At 46.5% G+C, this 20,240-nt stretch overlaps 1 protein-coding gene across 2 annotated transcripts; it reads right to left on the bottom strand.

Annotated features, from left to right (window-relative positions):
* Positions 1-1,103: 1,103 nt before the first annotated feature.
* Positions 1,104-19,916, bottom strand: LOC121156798 (interferon alpha/beta receptor 1-like). Of its 2 annotated transcripts, XM_040980753.1 has the most exons (11): positions 19,844-19,916; positions 14,639-14,762; positions 13,453-13,631; positions 11,604-11,752; positions 11,377-11,518; positions 10,441-10,555; positions 8,182-8,384; positions 7,940-8,082; positions 6,781-6,928; positions 5,339-5,487; positions 1,104-3,921 (listed from the first exon to the last, which is right to left on the bottom strand). In XM_040980753.1, exons 1-11 carry the CDS (start codon positions 19,914-19,916, stop codon positions 3,688-3,690), a joined length of 1,659 nt encoding a protein of 552 aa, XP_040836687.1. In that variant the 3' UTR covers positions 1,104-3,687. The 2 variants fall into 2 exon arrangements, with proteins under 2 accessions (XP_040836687.1, XP_040836688.1); XM_040980754.1 differs by lacking the exon at positions 19,844-19,916 and having other exon boundaries at positions 14,635-14,718.
* Between the last annotated feature and the right edge of the window lie 324 nt (positions 19,917-20,240).

Raw genomic sequence — 20,240 nt, 5'->3', positions numbered from 1 at the left:
CAGGAATCGCAGGACTTGAGCCAGGCTGTGTTAGAAGCAAGCTGGCAGGGAAGTGGAGTAGCCAGGACTCTCCAGCACACCCGACTTTGGGAGTGAATGTCCCAAGCTGCTGTGACAACCCCCTCCAACACACCCCAAAACACAAGGAAACAGGTGATGTCTACCTGCATGTGGTAGAGGCCTCCTAGGAAGACTTCAGAGTGAATGATGGAGGATGACAGCTTTCCATTGAGATTTGCCCACACAAACACTCACGTTGTTCATGCTGCCCTGTAAGACTTTTCATTGATTTCCCAAAGCCCAGGAGTAAAGATGGTGGGAACAAACTGGATGTCCCCAGGGCTCGTCATTTCTCAGCATCAGAGAGGATCTGAACATCTACTTCTCCATCCACAGTGAAACAAAACCTAGAGAAACCTATGAAAAGCCCAGATACAGAGGAGTCCCCCACTTGAATGTGTGTGCGCGCACACACACAACCCTTGCTCTCCATCTAGTCAAATGAGTACGTGATGGGAGGAGTCCCCTCTGAGTCCACGAAGAGGAAGCAGCTGAGTTCAAGATGGCTGGGAGACTGCAACAGCACTGCCAACTGTCCCTGGCGAGGGCTGTGCTCCAGCCACATCTAAGGTTGGGGTGGAAACCGGGAGAGCCAAGCAAGCATCAAGAGATGTCTCCCTAACCCCCCAGGATGCTTGGCCAGGGGCACTGGGATGGCTCCAGCAAGCACTGGGCTCCAGTCACCAGTATCTCTAAAATATACTTATTTTTATTAGAAAGACAGATCAGATTTAGGAGAGAAGGAAAGACAGAGAGATCTTCCACCCACTGGTTTACTCCGTAAGTGGCAACAATGGCCAGAGGTGAGCTGATCCAAAGCCAGGAGCTTCTTCTGTTTCCCACACGGGTGTGGGTAGTGAAGACTTTGGGCCATCCTCTGCTGCTTTTCCAGGTCCTAAGCAAGGAGCTGCATGGGAAGTAGAACAGCCAGGACACGAACCAGAGCCCATACGGGATCCCAGTGTTTACAAGGTGAGGATTTAGCCATCGTGTCATTGCACAGGGCACCACCAGGATCTTTGAAAGGCATTAGCAGCGACACCTTTAGCACATAACAGTTTATTAAGTTTAAGCACAAAGACCTTTTGGTTTCAGTTTGTTTTAGATATGATATTTTCAGTAAGGTTAAGGTACAAATATAACAAAACATATAACCCAGTAAAACACACATTCAGAAACATTGCCTGGTTCTCACTTTACATCCCATTCATGTCATGACTATGTTCTAAGCACCTTCTATGAGAGGTGGCAGGTGGTGCTGGGGACTTAGTGCAGAGTGAAATCCAACTCCTGCTCCCATGCTGCACCTGTTCCAGTGGGAAGACACCACACACACACACAACACTCGCTCAGAGGTCAGTGATCCCAGGGTTAGAATTGGAGGGTATGGGTTTTATATAACATTTAGAATATTATTTTTGAAAGATGTAGTCCTTATTAACTGGAAAGTGAGAGATACAGAAACAAAAGGACAAGACAGAGAAGAGGGGTATCTTCCAACTGCTGGTTCACTCCCTGGAAGGCACCAACAGTGAGCACTGGGTCAGGCCAAATCCAAGAGCCAGGAACTTCAATCCAGTTTTCCATGAGGGTGCAGCAGCCCAAACACTTGGGCAATCTGCTGCTGCTTCTCTCAGGCCACTTTCAGGAAGCCAGCCTGGAAGTGGAGCACACGAGTCTCAAATCGGCACCAAAATGGGATGCTGGTGCCACAGGTAGCAACTTTACTTGCTGTGCCAGTTTCAGTCCCTAGTCCCTAAGCAGTATTTTGGAAATTTTAATTAGAATCCACATGAATATCCAAGGAATACTCAGGGCTCAGGCCCAGATCATGGGCTGCCCTGTGTAGGTTATTGAATGTATGCCTCTGTTTACAGGCCCACATTCACACACACAATGACACACAGTAGTTACACATCATGCTAACAATTAATGTAACATTTCTGTCTTGAATTATACAAGTCTTTCACAGATATCCTTAGAGGACAGCCAGCATTGCGAAGGGGTACAATACTCGCATTACGGAGACAGTTTATTGGATGCCTCCAAGTGTGTGGTATTTCTAAGTAAACGCGACTGTTCACAGAGACCATCCATCTCCCCTCCTACCCTGTCCCCTCCAACCAAGCCTCTGCCTCTAAGCAGGTGACAGGGAGCGCCTCCTGTGGGCTGGGATGGAGTTTCCTAGGCACACCTTAAGAGATGGGGCCAGAACAAAATTTCTGATGCTACTTGGGATCTAGTCCTGGTAGAACCCAGATGGTTGTCGTGTCCTGGCACATCCTGGGGCCTAGCAGCTGCCTCAGAGTCTCTTCTCCATCTGCACACCCTGTAAAGGCATGCGTGCTTCCTGGAATCCCCATCTGGGATGGGTTTTCCCCTGTGGGAATGCGGGGCCAGAAATGCTGGCTGCGATCACTGAATCAGTGCAGTGATGTTGACAGGGTCAGGATGTGGCCCTGTCTCCCCTGCCTGAATGGTCAGGGCAGCCTGGAGAATGGGCCTGTCTATGGAGAGGAGAGCTGGGAGCCAGCGCGGGTCCTGGAAGAGGCTGGGCTTCAAGGCCATGAACGTGTATATCCATGTATAACCCAGTTCAAGGAAGCCCGGGTGTCTCGGAAGGCATCCTATAGTTGGAAACTGAGGTTTTTCTTCTTGGATACACCTGCTCACCCTGCCCCAAGTCCCCCATACGTGAAGAACTCTGAGGGGCTGGCCGTGGCACTCATGGTGCACAGGTGAGGCTCTGGGCTAAACACAGGGGCTGAACCCTGAAGCTGCCGATACACACCCTTCTTCTGTCTTTTCCATCATTACCTGCTGCTTTCCTCTGCAGGTCCTCCTCTTCTTATGCTTTGCCACTACTGCCATTTTGGTGCCAGGACTCCTTGTGCACCCAGTGATGGACCTGTAACCAACAACTCTAACAGCCACTGCTCTAGTTAGACAGTCCTTTCTCCAGAATGTCAACGGTTATCAACTCCACTCCCGAGTTGCTGTGCAGTGAAATCAGGCATCAGGAAGTTTAAATGCATAGCTTGAAGATGACCTGGTTTTAATCTCATACGAGGAGAAGTATCTACGGGCAGGGGTCAATGTTCTCAGGATACAGGGGTGGCATTTCCTCAGATTTAAGCATTGCCCTTCTGCCGAACATTTTGCTACTCTTCATGGCGAGTGACATTGTGAAGCACAGAGTGACAATGGTGTTTGAAACCTCTGCATAAATCCCTAATGGGCCTATCTTGGTGGTAAACAATCATGATGCACTGTCTCCAGAAATGCAGAACCAAGTAGCACGCTGGGATTGGGACACAAATGCCTGCAGCTGCTGGGGCGGGGCTCGGGATACGTGTGGCTCCCTTCTGCAGCTGAAATCTTCAAAGTCACGGCCAACACAGCTTTTCCAGTTTTTATACGTGGACAGGAACATAGAAAGCCTTCCCTGGTTCCTGCTGTTCCCTCTTTAGCAGGCAAAGTGCTTTGACGTGCTCAGAGGACTTTGGAGACGTGTTTTCCCCTTCCCCAGGAAGCGAGTTCCCTTCTGCGTGGTTCCAGAGTGGAGCGAGGAGCTCAGACTAGCTGGGGAACACTCCACATTCAGTGTTGCAGATGGCACTTCTCTGCTCAGCCGCTTTCCAGGTGTAGAGAGTCCGTGCTTGTTTTACTTCTGCTTTCATCTTCGTTGGAATAGTTGCCCGAATCTTGACTCGTCTGGCAACTGTACTTGAGATCTTCGTTGGTGTTGTTGATGCCTTCCTCTCTAGGGATCACAGTTGCGCCTTCAATCACGAAACACTGTTCCGTTTTCTCCTCAGAAGGTGAAAGCAGGATATTCTCTAAATATTGTTCGGAGAGACACTAATTTACCAAAAAAGGGGAAGAAGAGAAACGGATGGTTTAAAATGATGGAAATACTCTTAGGGTTCTGATGGCTTTAATTTCTTATGCCTGCTTCCTGGCATGTGATTAAAACGTCAAGCGAGGCCCCACCAAATGCATCACGACACTGCCACCTGTCACCAGCAAGGGCATTATAGCTTAACCAGGGAAGGATGAATACTAGTTGTGGAAATTTCAGTTAGCAACAGAAAAAAACAATTAAGTGTCCTCAGAAGAACTGTGTATTGAGAAGCAGCACACATGAGGAAGGACATTTTCCTGGTCCAATTAGGAATCATCAGTGACTGTCATGACCCGGTCTTATGTCTCTTTTAATAATGGCTTTGGGAACTAGTGCCGTGTAGTATTCTGTTGTGGTGCTGGCATTCCATATGCCAGCTGCTCTGCTTCTGGTCCAGCTCTCTGCCAGTGGCCTGGTATGGCAGCCGACAATGACTCAGGTCCTTGGGACCCTGCATCCACTGGGAAGACCCGGAGGGAGCTCCTGGCTTTGGATCAGCTCAGTTCTGGCTGTTGTGAACACTTGGGGCGTGTACTAATAGATGGGAGCTCTTTATTTCTCATGTAACTCTACCTTTTAAATAAAAATAAGAGAAATCTTAAAAAAAAAAAAAAGAGAGAAAGTCTTAAAAAAAATAATGGTTCTGAGCATAAGGCAGGTAGAGCAGTACGGGAGTGTAGAACAGCTCCTGTTCCCTGAGCAGCCAGAGCGCTGGTGGCCTGGTGTGTCTCCTGCGTTCCTCCCCCACAGGAGGCTGCCTCAGCGGGTCTGTTCCCAGCCCTGCGGGGCCTGCCTGCATGCCGGGAAGGGCTCTGTGCACAGCTGCCCAGCCGCAGTGTACACTAGGCTGCAGCCCTCGGACCCTCACCAATGCCCAGGCTGGGACCCTCTGAATGAGGCAAGCTGGAAACCCGTCCAGGTCACCTGGCACCCCAATTGCACCGTGTGCCAAAGAGAAACTGATGGGAAATGATGTGTCTAGCTCAACTTGTGACCTCCTCCTCTGCAAAATGCACTTTATACAGTGACAGAACTTTTTTCTTGTTGTTGTTATGTGGTGAAAAAAACAGATACTTTCTGTTTTCTGGTAAAACATGCGCCACAGTAACCAAACTGCCAGGAAAATACAAAACTAATGGCAAACTTTACTATTCTGTGCTATGTTATCATGGTCAATAATACAAATACGAGATTCACATTAGCAGCACTATCAATAAATGAAACTGTATGTACCCAAGGTTAATGTATGGAATCTAAAAAAAATACACAATCAGTTTGATCTTTTTCCTTGATTCTAAGATAACTTAAATAATCTGTCGAAGTCCAACAGATGTGTTTGTTCATTTCCTAGCTTGACAAAGCAAAGGCACCTACTTCAGCTATGCTGGAAGGCGGCTTTGGGGACGGGAAGAACACAGAGCAGAGGGACTTCAGGAGGCGCTTGGCGACCAATGTGACAACCAGGAGAACAGGGAGGACGGCGCAGACTGCTGTGACCAGCAGCAAGGTTCTGGACATATCTCCTGAAATACACAAACGGCACTCAGCATCAGTGCTGCTGGGGACACGCTTGTGCTGCCAGCTGAAGCTAGAGACCCGTCACAGAGAGGACACACTGCAACCTGCACACTCACACCCTGAATCGCCTGTCTGTGGCACTGAGGACATGGCAACTACAGGCAGCCTGCTCCACGTGTCAAGGCTTCCCTGCGAGCTGAAGAGCAGAGGACTGCACAGCTGACAGGCCAGAACAGTAAAGCACTTCTGCAACACACACACACACACACACACACACACACACACACACACACACACACTGAGCTCCCCTTCCTGGCTCGAGCCTGTGCTAGCCAACACTGGAAACTGTACACGTGGAGACTATACCGTTTCTCCATGCAAAACAAATTCACACTTGGGCAGGTGTTTGGCCTCCTCGCTCAGGCACCTGCACTCCACACTGGAGGAACAGGCTATGCTGCTCAGTTCCAGCCTCTTGACAGTGCAGGTCCTGGGGGGCAGTGATGATGACTTCAATGACCACGGCCCAGCCCACCCCTCTGGGAAACCTAGACGGAGAGCCTAGCTTCTGGCTCCAGTCCTGGCTGTTGCAGGCACCTGGGGACTAAACCAATAGACGGGTGTTCTCTCTTTTTCACTCTCATCTTTGCAGGAACTAAATATTAAAAAATAAATTGACGGCAGTGGTGGAGGGGTAGGATTGGCGGCATATCAGGCTAAGACTCTGCCTGTAGCTTTGGCATCCCATTTGGGGACTGATTTGTGGTCCAGCGGCTCCACTTCTAATCCAGCTCCTTGCTAATGGCCTGGGAAAGCAGGAGAATCCAGCACAAGTTCTTGGGTCCCCGCACCCATGCAGAAGACCTGGAAGAAGCTCCTGGTTCTGGACTGGCCCAGCTCTGGCAGCTGCGGCCACTGGGGGAGTGAACCAGCAGATAGATACAAGATCTCTCTTTGTCTCTCCTTCTTTGTAATTCTGCCTTCCCAATAAAAATTCACAACTGAACTACGTGATTTGCACATAATAATTGAGGACTGTATAAAAACATTTTGCTGAACTGACAGTTTTATTAAATGTCAAGGAGCAGTAATCAAAGAATTATGTAGATATTGGATGAACTAGAAAGCATCCAAAAGTACTGCACATTAAAATAGTTTCTAAAAGGGGAAAGAACTGGCTTGAAAGTCAGTTTTTCATTCACACAGTTTATGACATGAGTATTACAGAAGGGACTGTTTTACAATTTTCAGTGTACTGAGTAATGTTGAGTATCTATATAGAGATAAAGGATTCTGACCTGGTTTTATTTTCTCACATATAATATCACTAAAATCACTGCTTTGATTGGGCTCTTCACGCATGAGTGCTCTGGCTTTGAAACAATATAGGGTCAGTGGTTTCAAGTCAGGAAAAGTAAAATCATTGCCTTCTTGTCGAATTTTTCTCTGTAAAAAAACAAATCATGGATAATGTTTAGTCACTTCATGCAATCAGCGAAGGGTATGGATACATATTTTCTGAATTCTTTCATGTTCATTCTAGTATTAGCCTCTCGCATATATTTGGTCTTTGTTTAGGAAACAAAGTAGTTTCACACAGCTCATTGTAAGTAAATCATATAAAGTGAAAAATGTTTGTTGTGACAAAGTGTATGCTAGAACAGGACAATGTTATCTTTAGAGTACAAGCTGGTTTGGTTTAAGTGGTATGGTTATTATTTATAGTGGCTTAGGATTCCAACTGTCTTTAAGCGGATACTTTGGAACAAAATGTAGCCACAGATCCTGTGGTCTTGTCATGTGCTTGTGAGCATCCTTGTCTTGCATTCACTAGTTCATCCCTTTTTTCTTTATTACCCTAATGAAGAGACATTTTTCTCCCCAGTCGCTCTCCTACTGTGTGATGGGATGCTAAGGAGCGGGACTTGGTTGGCCAAAGCTGAACTTTGTTGGCACATGGATAGTTAAGAATTTTTCTGCCTTGCAAGTCAGGCTCTGTGCCCTTGGAGGTGCTGCCAGGGACACGTTACAGTGCCTGCAGATGGTGGTTTTGGGTACGACAACTGGGAGGGAGTGCAGAGGCCAGCAGTGTGGCTAAGTGTCCTACAGTCCAGCTATGCACGGGAAGGCTGTACCACAGCAGTGGTCTGTCTCAAAACTCAACAGGGTTGAGAAATCCTGAGAATTAAGTTTAAAAAAGGAGCAAATCTCTGAATCCTAGTCCCAGAGACTGATTCTGTAGTGCTGGACTCGGGTGGGTCCTTGAGGCAGATTGACCCACAACTCCACCAAGTAAGACAGGAGTCAGTGGGGGTATGGGAGTGGCAAACATTCCTCACAAACAGCAGGGCTCATCAAAGTGCTCAAGTTGAGAGGTTTCTCTCAAATGTTAAATTCAAGCTATGTCCCTGCAAGTCAGTCACAACCCCAAGTTACAACCTTATAGAGTCATTTTACCTCAGTACTTGAAGTGTTTTCCCAGTAAATGATTTCATAGATGAGTGAGCCATGCAGGTCTGTAGATTCCTGTGAGGGTCCAACATAGGCGTGCAGTGCGTCACCCATGGTTTTCACATTGAGAACTGGAGGAGGGATGGTAGCTGGGGACAAATTCAGAGACATGACGTAGCATTAGATGCTTTGAAGAACTTGCTCTGAGGTGGAGAATTATCATGCCAAGTCACAACTATCATTCTTACTTTGTTTTTGACTCTCAAACTCCTTCTCTTTTGACCAAAGGGATGTGTTATTTCCATCCATTGCACGTACACGGAGTGAATAAATAATTCTTTGTGGAAGAACTTCCTGAGGAAAGACACACTGGGTTCCTCTGACATTTTCACAGCCAGGAATTTGTTTCCATTCCCCTGATTGGTCCTCAGGAGACCATTTTAAATAGGCACTTTTAAGAGAAAAAAAGTTTCAAAAGTTGAAACAGATGAATGAAGTAATGTTTACTGAGTTCTTACAATCTGCCAGGCACTGTTAGGAGCTAAGGTCATAGAGAAGCTGTCCTGTAGTGAGTCTCCCAGTACTGTGGGAGGGACCAACACGATCACAAAGCCAAAGGGAGAGTGCTGCATGCAGGAGGAGGCATGGAAGCAAAACAATGGTGAGAGTACCACAGCCACTGTTCCATTACAGCCAGGAAATAATCACACTCTTAACACAGCCATTACAAGAAAGCCAAATTATAAACACACACACCACAAAACGGATTGAGGACAAAGCTACCGCACACTCAAGCCTCTTTCTGTCCTGTTATCTTCCTGTGTTCTTGAAGATACTCAGGTCTATCTGCTCTATGGGGTGGAAGACTATACACAACAGGGCGTCACTGTGTGTGGCTTCCCAATCTCGCTCCAGGGACATGCTGCTGGCACGTTGAAGGTGGCAAGGAGGGAGTATTTGCATTGTCAAAGTTACTCAACATTAGAAAGGGGGCTTTGCCTGTGTGGAAGTTGATGATCACGCACCTGGTACACCACCAGGTTAAGAGTGCTCAAGCACACAGCTCAGGGTGCCAATTTCCCAGTGCAGAATTCCCACTGATTCTCAGAGGCCTACAGGACAGGCTGAGCTGCTCTCATTCTATCCATCAACTTGCTTTTTACTTCCATTTTTTTTTCTTTTTAAAAAGATTTATTTATTTCATTTGAAAGCCAGAGTTACAGAAACAGAGAACACTCTTCTATCTGCTGGTTCACTCCCAGGATTAGGTCACAGTCTATGCCAAGGAGAAAAGGCTGGGCAGAGGTAATGAGGGTTCTAACCTGAGAGTGGCTGAGCTCATCTCCCAGTGGTGAGCCAGCCCTACTGGGATAAGCTTTTAGTGTGGTGTCTGGAGGTGATTCTGTCCCGTGCATGGTCCCCACGGAGCATGCCATCACAAACTCCACAGCTGCCAACAACCTGAGAGCTTGGGAGAGGCCACCAAGTCTTGCTCGAGACAAGAGTCCCAGCTGATGACTCCAGTGCTAGCCGAGGATTCATCAAGCCAGTATTGAACACCGGACTCATAGCAATGTAGTGTTCTGAGGGTTGGTTGGCTTGTTTTATCTTTTAAAAGATTTATTTAGAGTCCAGCACGATGGCACAGGGGTCAAATCCTATCTTTGCATGTGCTGGCATCCCATATGGTTGCTGGTTTGTGTCCCTGATGCTTCACGTCCCATCCAGCTTGCTGCCACTGGCTAGGGATGGTAGTGGAGGATGGCCCAATGTTTGGGACCCTGCACCCATGCGGGAGGCCTGGAAGAAGCTCCTGGATCCGGGCTTCAGATTGGCTCAGCTCCCGACAATGCCTCACCTGGGGTTTGATCCAGTGGATGGAAGATCTTGCTGTCTGTCTTTTTAAGATATATTTAGAAGTCTTAGTGAGAGAGAGGGGGAAGAGAGACAGACAGAATATGTTCCAAGTGCTTGCTGGTTCACTCCCGAAATGGATACAAAAGCCAGGGTTGAGCCAGCCTGAACCCAGGAGCCCAGAACCCTATCTAAGTCTTCCACATGAGTAGAAGGGCCCACGGCACTTGGGCCATCTTCCCCTGCTTTCCCAGGTGGATTAGCAGGGAGCTGGATGAGAAGCAGAGCAGCTGGGGCTTGAACTGATGCTCCTAGGGATGCCAGAGTCACCCTGTGGCATAGACACTGCACCACAATGCTGATCCCTAAACACATTTTTAAAAGATGCCAAGTCTGTGGAATTTGCTACAGAGAAACAGAAAACCTTTTGTATTCGAATACACTCATTTTACCATAAATGAAGAGACTGAGGCCCAACAAGGGATTATCTCATTGCATCCAGCTGGTTTCTAGCAGAGCTGGTGCTAGAATGAAAATTCCCAAGCTGCTAGTATATCATGCCACCTCTCAGTCAGTCATTCTTATGCAAGGGGTTGCAGGGAGCTGCAGCAGGGTGAAAGCAGGACCAAAGGCAGATGTACGTGTGAACTTACTGGCGCCACTGAGCTTGGAAGGTCACGTTTGTAAGCACGTAATCCCACTTAAGAACATAGTTGTGATTTTCAACATCAACTTGTACATTTTCCGGTGGAGGCAGTTTATATTCCACTAGAAGTCAAAGAATATGTTCAAAAAGCATACACCGTTTCCCTAGCGAGACAACATATGGTGACATTCCTCACAGGCACACCTTCCAGGCATGCGTTCTTATCGTGACTTTGTAATCACGAAGAGAGTTAAGGCTCACACAGTGTACTACAGCGCAGCTGGCCACGCATCTCTCTAGAAAGATATCCACTGCAAACTGGGTTAAATAGACAAGTCTTAAGATAAACACACCTAGCAGGACCCCCGTTGTAAATAAAAAACCACATGCTTACATGTGTACATGTTTATATAAACCCTGATAAAAAGCATGGAAGGCTATACACAAACTGCTAGGAATGCTTACTTCTGCTAATCAGAATGGAGGAAGACAGCAGAAAGAAACTGTGTCTTAAGTCCTTTGTATTATTTGATTTTAAAAATAAAAGCACATTAAACTTACAACAGATAAAAGTCAACTGCCATCGTGGACCTAAATTATTGGAATGATGGCACCGATATAGAGATGCTGGCATGTTTTAACATTTCACTTGTAGAGGGTTGCTTTCTGGAAGGAATTATCTGCCCCTTTTTATGGATTCTGTACCGATAAAACCAATTTCTGCCATTCGGAAACCTCTGGAAATCTAAACAAAATTCATTTCCATTGCTATTTACTTGAGACAAAAATTACCTAACACGTTGGCTTACGTGAATGCTAAACAATGGTTTTGTTTGAATGTTTACTAACCCATCACAAGAATCTCAGCAGTTACGGGGAAATGCTGACACTGCCATCTGGCCCGTGCCTGAGCTATGGACATGGAGAGAGGCCTCCTCCTCACCTTTGGTCATCGCACAGTAGATAGGGCTGTAGATGCCCAACTTTCTCGGCCTATGGTGCTCTGCCCTCACTTTTAGACAGTAAGTAGTCGCCGGTGAGAGTTCATAAATTGTATCTCTGGGATAAACCGTTAGATTGTTGTTCTAGTATTGAAAAAGAGAAATGCAATGTCAGAATTAAGTGACCTCATTTTCTTCTCACATCAACGAGGGTGAAGTTAATGCTTACTTCTGTGCTTGAAGAGTTTTTCCAGATAACCACGCGGTATTTAAACCATGGGCTCACTGTAAGCCACATGTTTCCCGTGGGAGGCGTGATGCTTATTATTATTGCCTTATATTCAGCTTCTAAGTGTACTTTCGGAGGACCAATCTGAGCTGTAAAAATGGAAACAATTCCTGTGTCACTCTGTTAACACAGTGCCAAGACACTCACTCAACAACAAACCCAAGCACTTCTCCGTTCCTGGCCTAGTCAAACAGAGGGATACGCTGGGGAGCCTAAGTTTCTGGGGGTCTGTGGCAAAAAGATTCTGGGCCTCGACTACCCATGTGGGACCCGGGAAGAAGCTGCAGGCTGGAGGCTCAGTGTTACAGCATTCATGCAGAGTGAACCAATAGGTGGAAGAGCGGCTCTGTTTCTCTCTCTATAATTCTACCTCGCAAATATAGAGTTGGCGCTGGACTACAGTGCAGTGAATTAAGCCATTGCTAGCAGTCCCCTTTTTAAGGGTCAAAGAATAGAATTTCTATTTCATTTGGGTTAACTACAAATTATTTTCTTTTTTTTTAATTCACGTGAAAGGCATAGATATTGAGTGAGTGAACTGTGCATGGGAAGGATGAAGGGAAGGAAAAAAAAAGGAGAGAAAAGGAGGTAAGAGAAGAAAAGGGAAAGAGAAGAAGGAAGGGGAGATAGAGAGAGCTCGTCTGTGAGTTCAGGCCTGAAACAGCCAGGGCTGGTCAAGGCTGAAGCCAGGAGTCAAGAACTGGGACTCCCATGTGGGTGGTAAGAGTTTACACACTCGGGCCATTTTCCCCTGTCTCTCCAAGCACATTAGAATGGAGCGGTACTGAAACACAGCAGTTGGGACTCGAACTAGAATTCAGACATGAGATGCTGGGCTCTGCAAGCAGTAGCTTAATTCACTGCACTGTAATGCCAGCCCCTCTCTACACTTGAAAATCACTGAGGCTCCTAGAAGCTTTTGTTCATATAAGTGTGTGTCTTTAGGTATTTAACATGTGAAACATAAAAGCTTGTAACATTTACAGTAGTTATGAATTCATTCAAAATAACAGTGATAAACCCATTACATTGTGGCAAATATTTATTATAGAAAATATAGCTTCTTTTTTTTTCAGTTTCAGAGGGAGAAATCTTATTTGTGAACCAGTGACAGTGAAGAGAAGGAAGGACGGAGACAGCACCTCTGGAAGGGACCCGGGAGACGGGGTGTCCCCGAGAGCAGAGGGACACTGGGGAGGGGGTTCAGGAAGGTCTTGGGGTCTTAAGAGCTCCCTGACTCCTCTTTGTCTGGTGGAAACCTGCAGAAGACCTTCCCCATCGGTGCCCTCTAACCAATCAGAACATGGTTGGCCATTTCCTGTGTTACCCACCCGCAGGCATCAGAGAAAGTAGTATCTACATTAACAGAAACTTTGGTGAGACAAGTGGTGTGGTTTTGTATTTAAAAAAGAAATCTATTGAGAGTCTAGATTTATAAAGAAGACTGCTGGATTTCACAATCACCTGTGCACTCTGTACCCTGTCACATATTAAACAGTCTCCTTAGGAAAAAATGACAGTATGGATGCAAGACAGAATCAAATGAAAAGAAGTGATCATGAAAGAAGTTTTGTTTTTACAAATACCCTGCAAGGGTCCTGGGGACTGACCATGCTTTGAGAACCATCACTACTCAGAAAGCATTGAAATGGTGCCATATCCTGAGGTGGCTGTAAGTTTAAGGAAATTTTTGTTCCTAGACCACGCACATGAATACACCTGGAGAGTGAAGTGGTCTGGCAGTGTTTACTACAGAATCCATACACTTCAGCCAGTGACTGTGTCTTACCTTTGAGAAACGGAATAAATGAGTCCACAATATGCCACGCAGAAGTGCTGTTGCCTCTCTCTGCTCTTATACGGAATTTAATGTCATCAAAAACATTCAAGTTGGGCAAGGAAAAGGTGCATGAGGTAGCAGTAATATATTGACAGCCGGGCAATTCTATCCAGTCATTCATCTCAGACCTTTAAAGCAAAAACAGCAAATGAAGGAAGGAGCAAGTGTGTCAGAGCAACAGTGTCAAATCCACGTCTCATTTACTGCTCTGAAGCTTGTTTACATGGTTATCTCTTTACTTGAGTTAATGTTCTGTTGCCATTTCAGTACATACCCTTTCACACAATTTCAGGGTTACTTGTAAAATGGAATGACTAAGACACACAGGTTTCTTTCCCCTCTAAGTACTTACTTATTTCTTTGAAAGGCAGAGTTACAGAAAGAGAGAGAGAAGGAGAGAGAATCAGATCTTGTGTGTGCAGGTTCACTCCCCAAATGTTTGCAAGTCAGTGCTGGGCCAGGCTGAAGCCAGGAGCCAGGAGCCCCTTTAGGGTCTCCCATGTTGGGAGTAGGGGTTTCAAACACCTGGGCTGTCTTCTGCTGCCCTCCCAGGCCAGTAGCAGGGAGCGAGATCGGAAGTGGAACAGCTGGGCCTGGAATCAGAGAGCCCATATGAGATGCCAGCACTTGCAGGCACTAGTGGCGTAACCCACTAGAACACAATGCCAGCCTTACATGGTTTTTAACACAGCTCTGCCTATCAGTTTGTTCCAAGAGGATCTGAAGGAAGCAGATGACCCATAAAGCCAAGGCGGATTTCGTGCTGGTTTGGCTAACATCTTTGTGTGACTTCTGGCAAACTACTTCGTGATTCTGGGTCTTGTCTTCCTTATTGCCACCCCCACAGGGTCTGACGATTGCCTTCGGAGGGCCTCCTGGGGACTCAGACCCCCTCCTATTTAGGGTGGTTTCAGGGTTTCCTCGGCTTCTCCCAAACCAACCAGCTACCTCTTGGACTCTGGGATTCTTTCTCTTATACCACCAGAATTTCAAAAAACCAGAATCAACTTAGAATGATGACGGATGCATTCCTCAATGTACTATGGCCAATCAGAAAACATTTAACTGACATGAAATTGAGTCCTCTTCTTCAAATAGATGAAGAAATCAAGGTTAGCATGAAGGGTTTACCTACGTTTGATAATCTGCTGAAAAAGTCACATTTGGGATTATCTCGTTGGTCCTGTTCCACTTCAGGGTAAAGTTGTCATCTATGATGTAAACTTGTCCATGCTGGGGAGATTCCAGCTGATGTTCATCTATAGGACGGAAAGATGAAAATCATTATATATACACTGTAGAACTATTTTTAAGAATGTCACTCTTGGGCCCAGTGCAATGGCTCAGTTGGCTAGTCCCCTTACAAGCGCTGGGATCCCATATGGGTGTCAGTTGGTGTCCCAGCTATTCCACTTCCCAGCCTGCTCCCTGCTTGTGGCCTGGGAAAGCAGTTGAGGATGGCTCAAAGCCTTGGGACCCTGCACCTACATGGGAGACCCGGAAGAAGCTCCTGGCTTTGGATCAGCTCAGCTCAGGCTATTTTAGCCATTTGGGAAGTGAACCAGCAGATGGAAGATCTTTCTCTGCCTTTCCCTCCCTCCCTCTGGAATCTGCCTTTCCAATTACTTTTTAAAAATTTGTTTAAAAGAATGTTACACTTAATAGATACATTTACTTACAGCAAAGTATATTTTCAAAGACCTTTCAAAGACTAACAAATGCTGTCTCTCCAGGGAGCCAAACTGCACCTCAGCATCTGACAGAACTGATGAAAAGTTAAGTTTTTCCTTCTACAAAGGAAGTTGTCTTGGGGCCAGTCAACCGGCTAATCCTCCACCTGCAAGTGCCAGCATCCCATATGGATGCCAGTTCTTGTCCTGGCTGTTGCATTTCTGATCTAGCTCCTTGCTTGTGGCCTGGAAAGGCAATGGAGGATGGTTCAAATCCTTGGGATCCTGCACCCACATGGGAGAACTAGAAGGATCTCTTGACTCCTAGTTTTGGATTGGTGTTAACCCCAGCTGTTGTATCCATTTGGGGAGTGTACCAGTTAGATGAAAGTCCTTCTTTCTCTTTCTGTAAAATTTGCCTTTGAAATAAATTAAATATTTAAAAATATTAAATAAAAGTATCTTTTAACCAAAGGGGGGGGGGAACCCGTCTTTATAAAAACTTGAATTTTCCTTTGATCTCTCGCATGTTACTGACACATGGTTCAACTGTTCAACTGTCTTAGTTTGGCTTCATAATCAATTTGGAGTGATGTTTCTTATACTCTGATAGACAACCAAACAGATGTGGTGTCCAGCTGGACAGCTGCTTAGTTAACAGGAGCAGGAACGACTGTGTCAGTCACGTCCTTCAGGAACACCGAAAAGGACTTGGCGCAGCTGAATTATTTATCTGTAAGCATTTCCATCTATGGATCTGCCTTCTCTATCACCGCTGCTAAGATGAAGCTTCTGCCAGCGTGAACACTTCTTTTATTAGCTTTCCTTCCTCTTATACTTGTAATACACTTTTCTTCTTCTACCACTAAAATCCTCTAAAACCCAGCTCAAGTTTGACTCCTTAGAAAAAACAATTTCTGCAAATACTGGGCTCATGTTGACCCTGCTGTTTGCTTACATGTTGCAAAGGTTAATCGGCGTCACTGAATTTCACTCTGTAGGCGTACTTACAGCCACCATATGATTAGACTAATATTCAATTTTGAGTGGCTTCATACAGTATTTCTCTTCTTGTGACTGATTTTATTTTTCGTGCTCCCAGGGTTCACCATGTGGTAGCTAATAGTAGAAATGCCTTCCTTGTCAAGACTGGGCATGATTCCACTGAATGTGTTTGTCCCATTTTCACCAGTTCATGAACACAGGCAGCTCCTTACCAGGGACTTCCTCCTGTCATTTGCTTCTGGTTTTTATCTGTTGTGCAAAATGCTGTAACCAATACAGGCGCACAGAAAGCTCTTTGAGACACTGTTTTCAGCTCTTTTGGAATACGTCCAAGAGAGAAGGATTGCTGGATCACATGGCGATTCCACACTGAATTTCCTGAGGGATGGCTGTCCTGTTCTCCACAGCAGCGGCATCATTTTCTAATCCCACCAACAGTGCACAAGGGTTCTGACTTGCTCATATCCGGACCAACAGGCATATATATATATATATTATACGTATATATATTATATATATATATATATCAATCACCCAACGGATGAGTGCAAATATTTCATTGCAGTTTTGATTTATAGTTTTGTAATGATTAGTGATGTTGTGTTTAGGATTAAAAAAAACTCTGGTGCTTCATTGAGGAGTCTTTGTATGGGATACATGGCTTCTCTCCCTATCTTTGGGATATTTTTATTTGTTTGTTTCAAAATCTAAAGTTTGATTATAGCGTGTCTTATTGTATATCTTTGAGTGTATTTTACTTGTAGTTCTTGTGCTTCTTGGGTGTTTATATTTACAATTTTCATCACACCTGGGTAGTTTTCAGTCGTTCTTTCCTTAAGTACCATCTTATCTCTTCTCTCTGTCTCCTGGGAAATCACCTTGTGAGTGCTGGCCTGTACAACGGTACCCTTTCTGCTCCCCTAGATTCTGCTCACTTTTCCTCAGTCTCTTTATTTCTCAGGCTTACTAACTTTCACTGACCCATATTCAAGTTCACTGAGACTTTTTTCTGCCTCCTCAAATATACTTTTGAATCCCTCTAGGGAATTTTTTATGTCAGTTGTGACAGATTTTTCTTTTGATTTTTTTTTTTTTTTTTTGGCTTACAAATAAGTGCAGTATCGTCACACACTGTTTTCCTGAATTTCTTATCACTCTTTAGTTGTTTGGGCATTTTGTTTGTGTGAAAGGCTGAATGATCTTCTATCTACTGATTCACTCCACAAAGGTCCATAATAGTTGGGGTTGGCCAAGGCAGGGCCAGAGATATACCTGGAACTCTCATGTGGGCAGCATGAACTCAAGTACGTGAGCCATCAGTTTGCTATCTCCAAGGTCTATCTACATCAGCTGGAAGCCGGAAGTGAAGCACATCAGCCAGGACAGGAACCAGGCACTACTGCATCAGTTGTGGTACAAGTCCCAAGCCGCAGCTTAATTACCTGCCATTGTTTGGGAACTTTAAGACAACTGTTCTAAAGTCTTTCCCTAATAGGTGAGCCATTAAGGTCTTTTTCAGAGTCAATTTATAATGTGCTCTCACTGTTTTTTTCTTTCCCCTTTAAATGGGTGCTCCTTCTTGTTTTCTGTGTGTCTTATGATCTAATAATGTACTCCAGAGATCTGATTCTCCCTCTTCCCCAGAGGTTGCTGGGTTTTCTTTTGTGTTACTATGATTATTTTTATTTTATTTTATTTTATTTCAGGTTTCAGATTTGACTGATAGTGTTTCTTTTTAATGTATATATTATTGATTATATTGTATTATGTGACACAGTTTTATAGGCACTGGGATCCCCCCTTCCCCTCCCCAAAACCCCCTCCCATGATGGATTCCTCCACCTTGTTGCATTACCACAGTCCAAATTCAGTTGAGACTCTTTCCTTGCAAGCATCTACAAAGCATAGAGTCCAGCATCTTATTGTACAAATAAGTTCAAAGGTTTATGGGGAAACCATCTCTGGTCTGAAGGTAGAGCTGACAGAATATCATCCCAATCAAGTAAAAGCCCCGACATTACATCAGTAATAATTTATAACATAATCAAATTAGTTGACATGATATTGAGTAACCAATATGTTAAAAGAGAGAAAAAAAAAAGAGTGCAGGTTCTATGATTACTTTTAAAACAATTGTAAGCTGTCAGTGCCAAGTAACTGGTTTGAAGTGTAAACTCAGCAGTCTCTTCTGAGCCCCGCCCTGAGTATGCCCCATCACTTTCGAATTTTCTCTACATAAGCAGTTGTTCTTTACATCTGAAATGTCTGGCTGCCTAAAAAATGAAAAAGAAGAAAAATGAAGAGATAGGAGGGAAGGGGGAGAAAGGCTGTCAGAACTTCAGATCCCCTAGAAGTCACCTAGTGGGGTAGAAGAGCTTGCAGCAAAAGGGGGTTGGAGGGGCAAGTGACAACAGCCAGAAGCAGCAATCATTACTCCCAGACACTTAGATAATGGGCCTGTCGCTGCCCACCCCGGCTCCTGTGAGCTGTGACAGGTCCCCCCAGGAACCACTGCAGAGCTGCCTACCCAGAGCCAGAAAGTGGGAGACAGGAAGCCACTACTGTGCTAAGGGCTGAAGCTGATCACAGTTAGGCACAGTCTACTGACAAAGCCCTTCCTTGGGGTCAGAAACCTTCAATAAAGTTCTCAAACAGTTACATTGGGCAGACCCTTCTGCCCAGGCAGCTAGTGTCTGGGTGGGAGACACTCCACATGTTCCTTATTCTACCAGATTCCTGGGATCTACAAATGATGCATTTTTAAAAGTGCTGCCTCTTGGTGCTGAGCACAAATCTCACTCATTTTCAAGTTGTTGAAGGGTAGTGGCTATTGAACCTTGGATTTCATTGCAATTCGTCACTATTGCAATGTACTATTCATTAGAATGCTGGATCCAGCAACTAAACCTTCACAAAGGCCCTGTCATTCATTTTGATAAGCTCAAACTTTGAAGGAGAATTTCACACACCAAAGGCTGCAAAGACACGACCAAAGTGCACTGGGACACAAAGCACGCCCCCTCCTCCCTGTAAGGAGGAAAGTGGGGTATCAGGTATGACGCACCGCACAGGTGCAAGGGTTGCCTCGCAGACACCCAGGTGGAAGTTACTGGCAGCTCAGTGACCTGGAGTCCTGGCCTGCTGGGACGCTGGACACGAACTTCCCCCGAGACCGCTCCTCGTGCCCAGGTCTGAATCCAGGGAGAGTTGGTGGTTCCCCTCCTGCCTCAGGGCTACAGGTCAAGAGTGGCAAGCAAAGAGAGCAGGGGGCTCCCTTTGGGTTTATCCTCTCAGTAGTAGGTCTCCAGGGTGGGCAAACCTTGCGGCACCCAACCCCTTTCCTCCCCTGAGGCACTGGGCAGCTGTCCACTACCCCGAAGAAACGCCTTGTTTTCATCCAAACGGGCCAGTGGAGCTGAAAGATGACCTGAAGCTCTCGCAAGGGGCTCCAGGCCCAGGACGACGCCCCGGGCCGCCGCGGGTACCAACGGAACCCCTCTCTGTCCTCTCGGATGTGGAAGCCCCACAGGGTTGGCAGGCGGGCACTGCGGCCCACGCGAGCAGAAAGGCCGCCCAGGGAACTCGGCTGTGCCCTGACCGCCCCCGCCATCGGCCGAGGCCTCAGCCGCTCCCGTCCCAAGCCCAAACCTCCCGGCTCGTCCCACCTGCGGCTGCGGGCGACACCCACGGTGTCCCGACGACCAGCACCAGCGTCGTGGCGCCCAGGAGGGGGAACATCGTCCACCAGCCGCCACCACCGGCACCGCCGGTCACCTCAGGCCGACCCCGGGGAGAGGTGAGCACGAGCGGCCATCGCAGGAAACACGGGCAGGCGACAGTCCTCACAGGTGAGCGGCTCCTCCCTGCTAGAGCGTCCTCTTGGCTTGTACCGGGCGAGCGCCCTGCCCTCGGTAAGGCCACAATAGAGAGCGCACCTCTCCGCCCCTCAGCAAGTCCGGCGCCAACCACGACAGCGCCCCGCCCCTCGCTGCGACGACGCCCCACCCCAGGCGAACGCCCCGCCCCGCCTCGCCGCAGGAACTCGGCCCCAGCCACCGCTCC

The sequence above is a fragment of the Ochotona curzoniae genome, unplaced genomic scaffold (assembly GCF_017591425.1).
Source record: "Ochotona curzoniae isolate NIBS_2020 unplaced genomic scaffold, NIBS_Ocur_1.0 contig_3498, whole genome shotgun sequence".
NCBI lineage: Eukaryota > Metazoa > Chordata > Mammalia > Lagomorpha > Ochotonidae > Ochotona > Ochotona curzoniae.
Note: the sequence above shows the minus strand (reverse complement) of the source record. Positions and strands in the feature narration are given on the sequence as shown.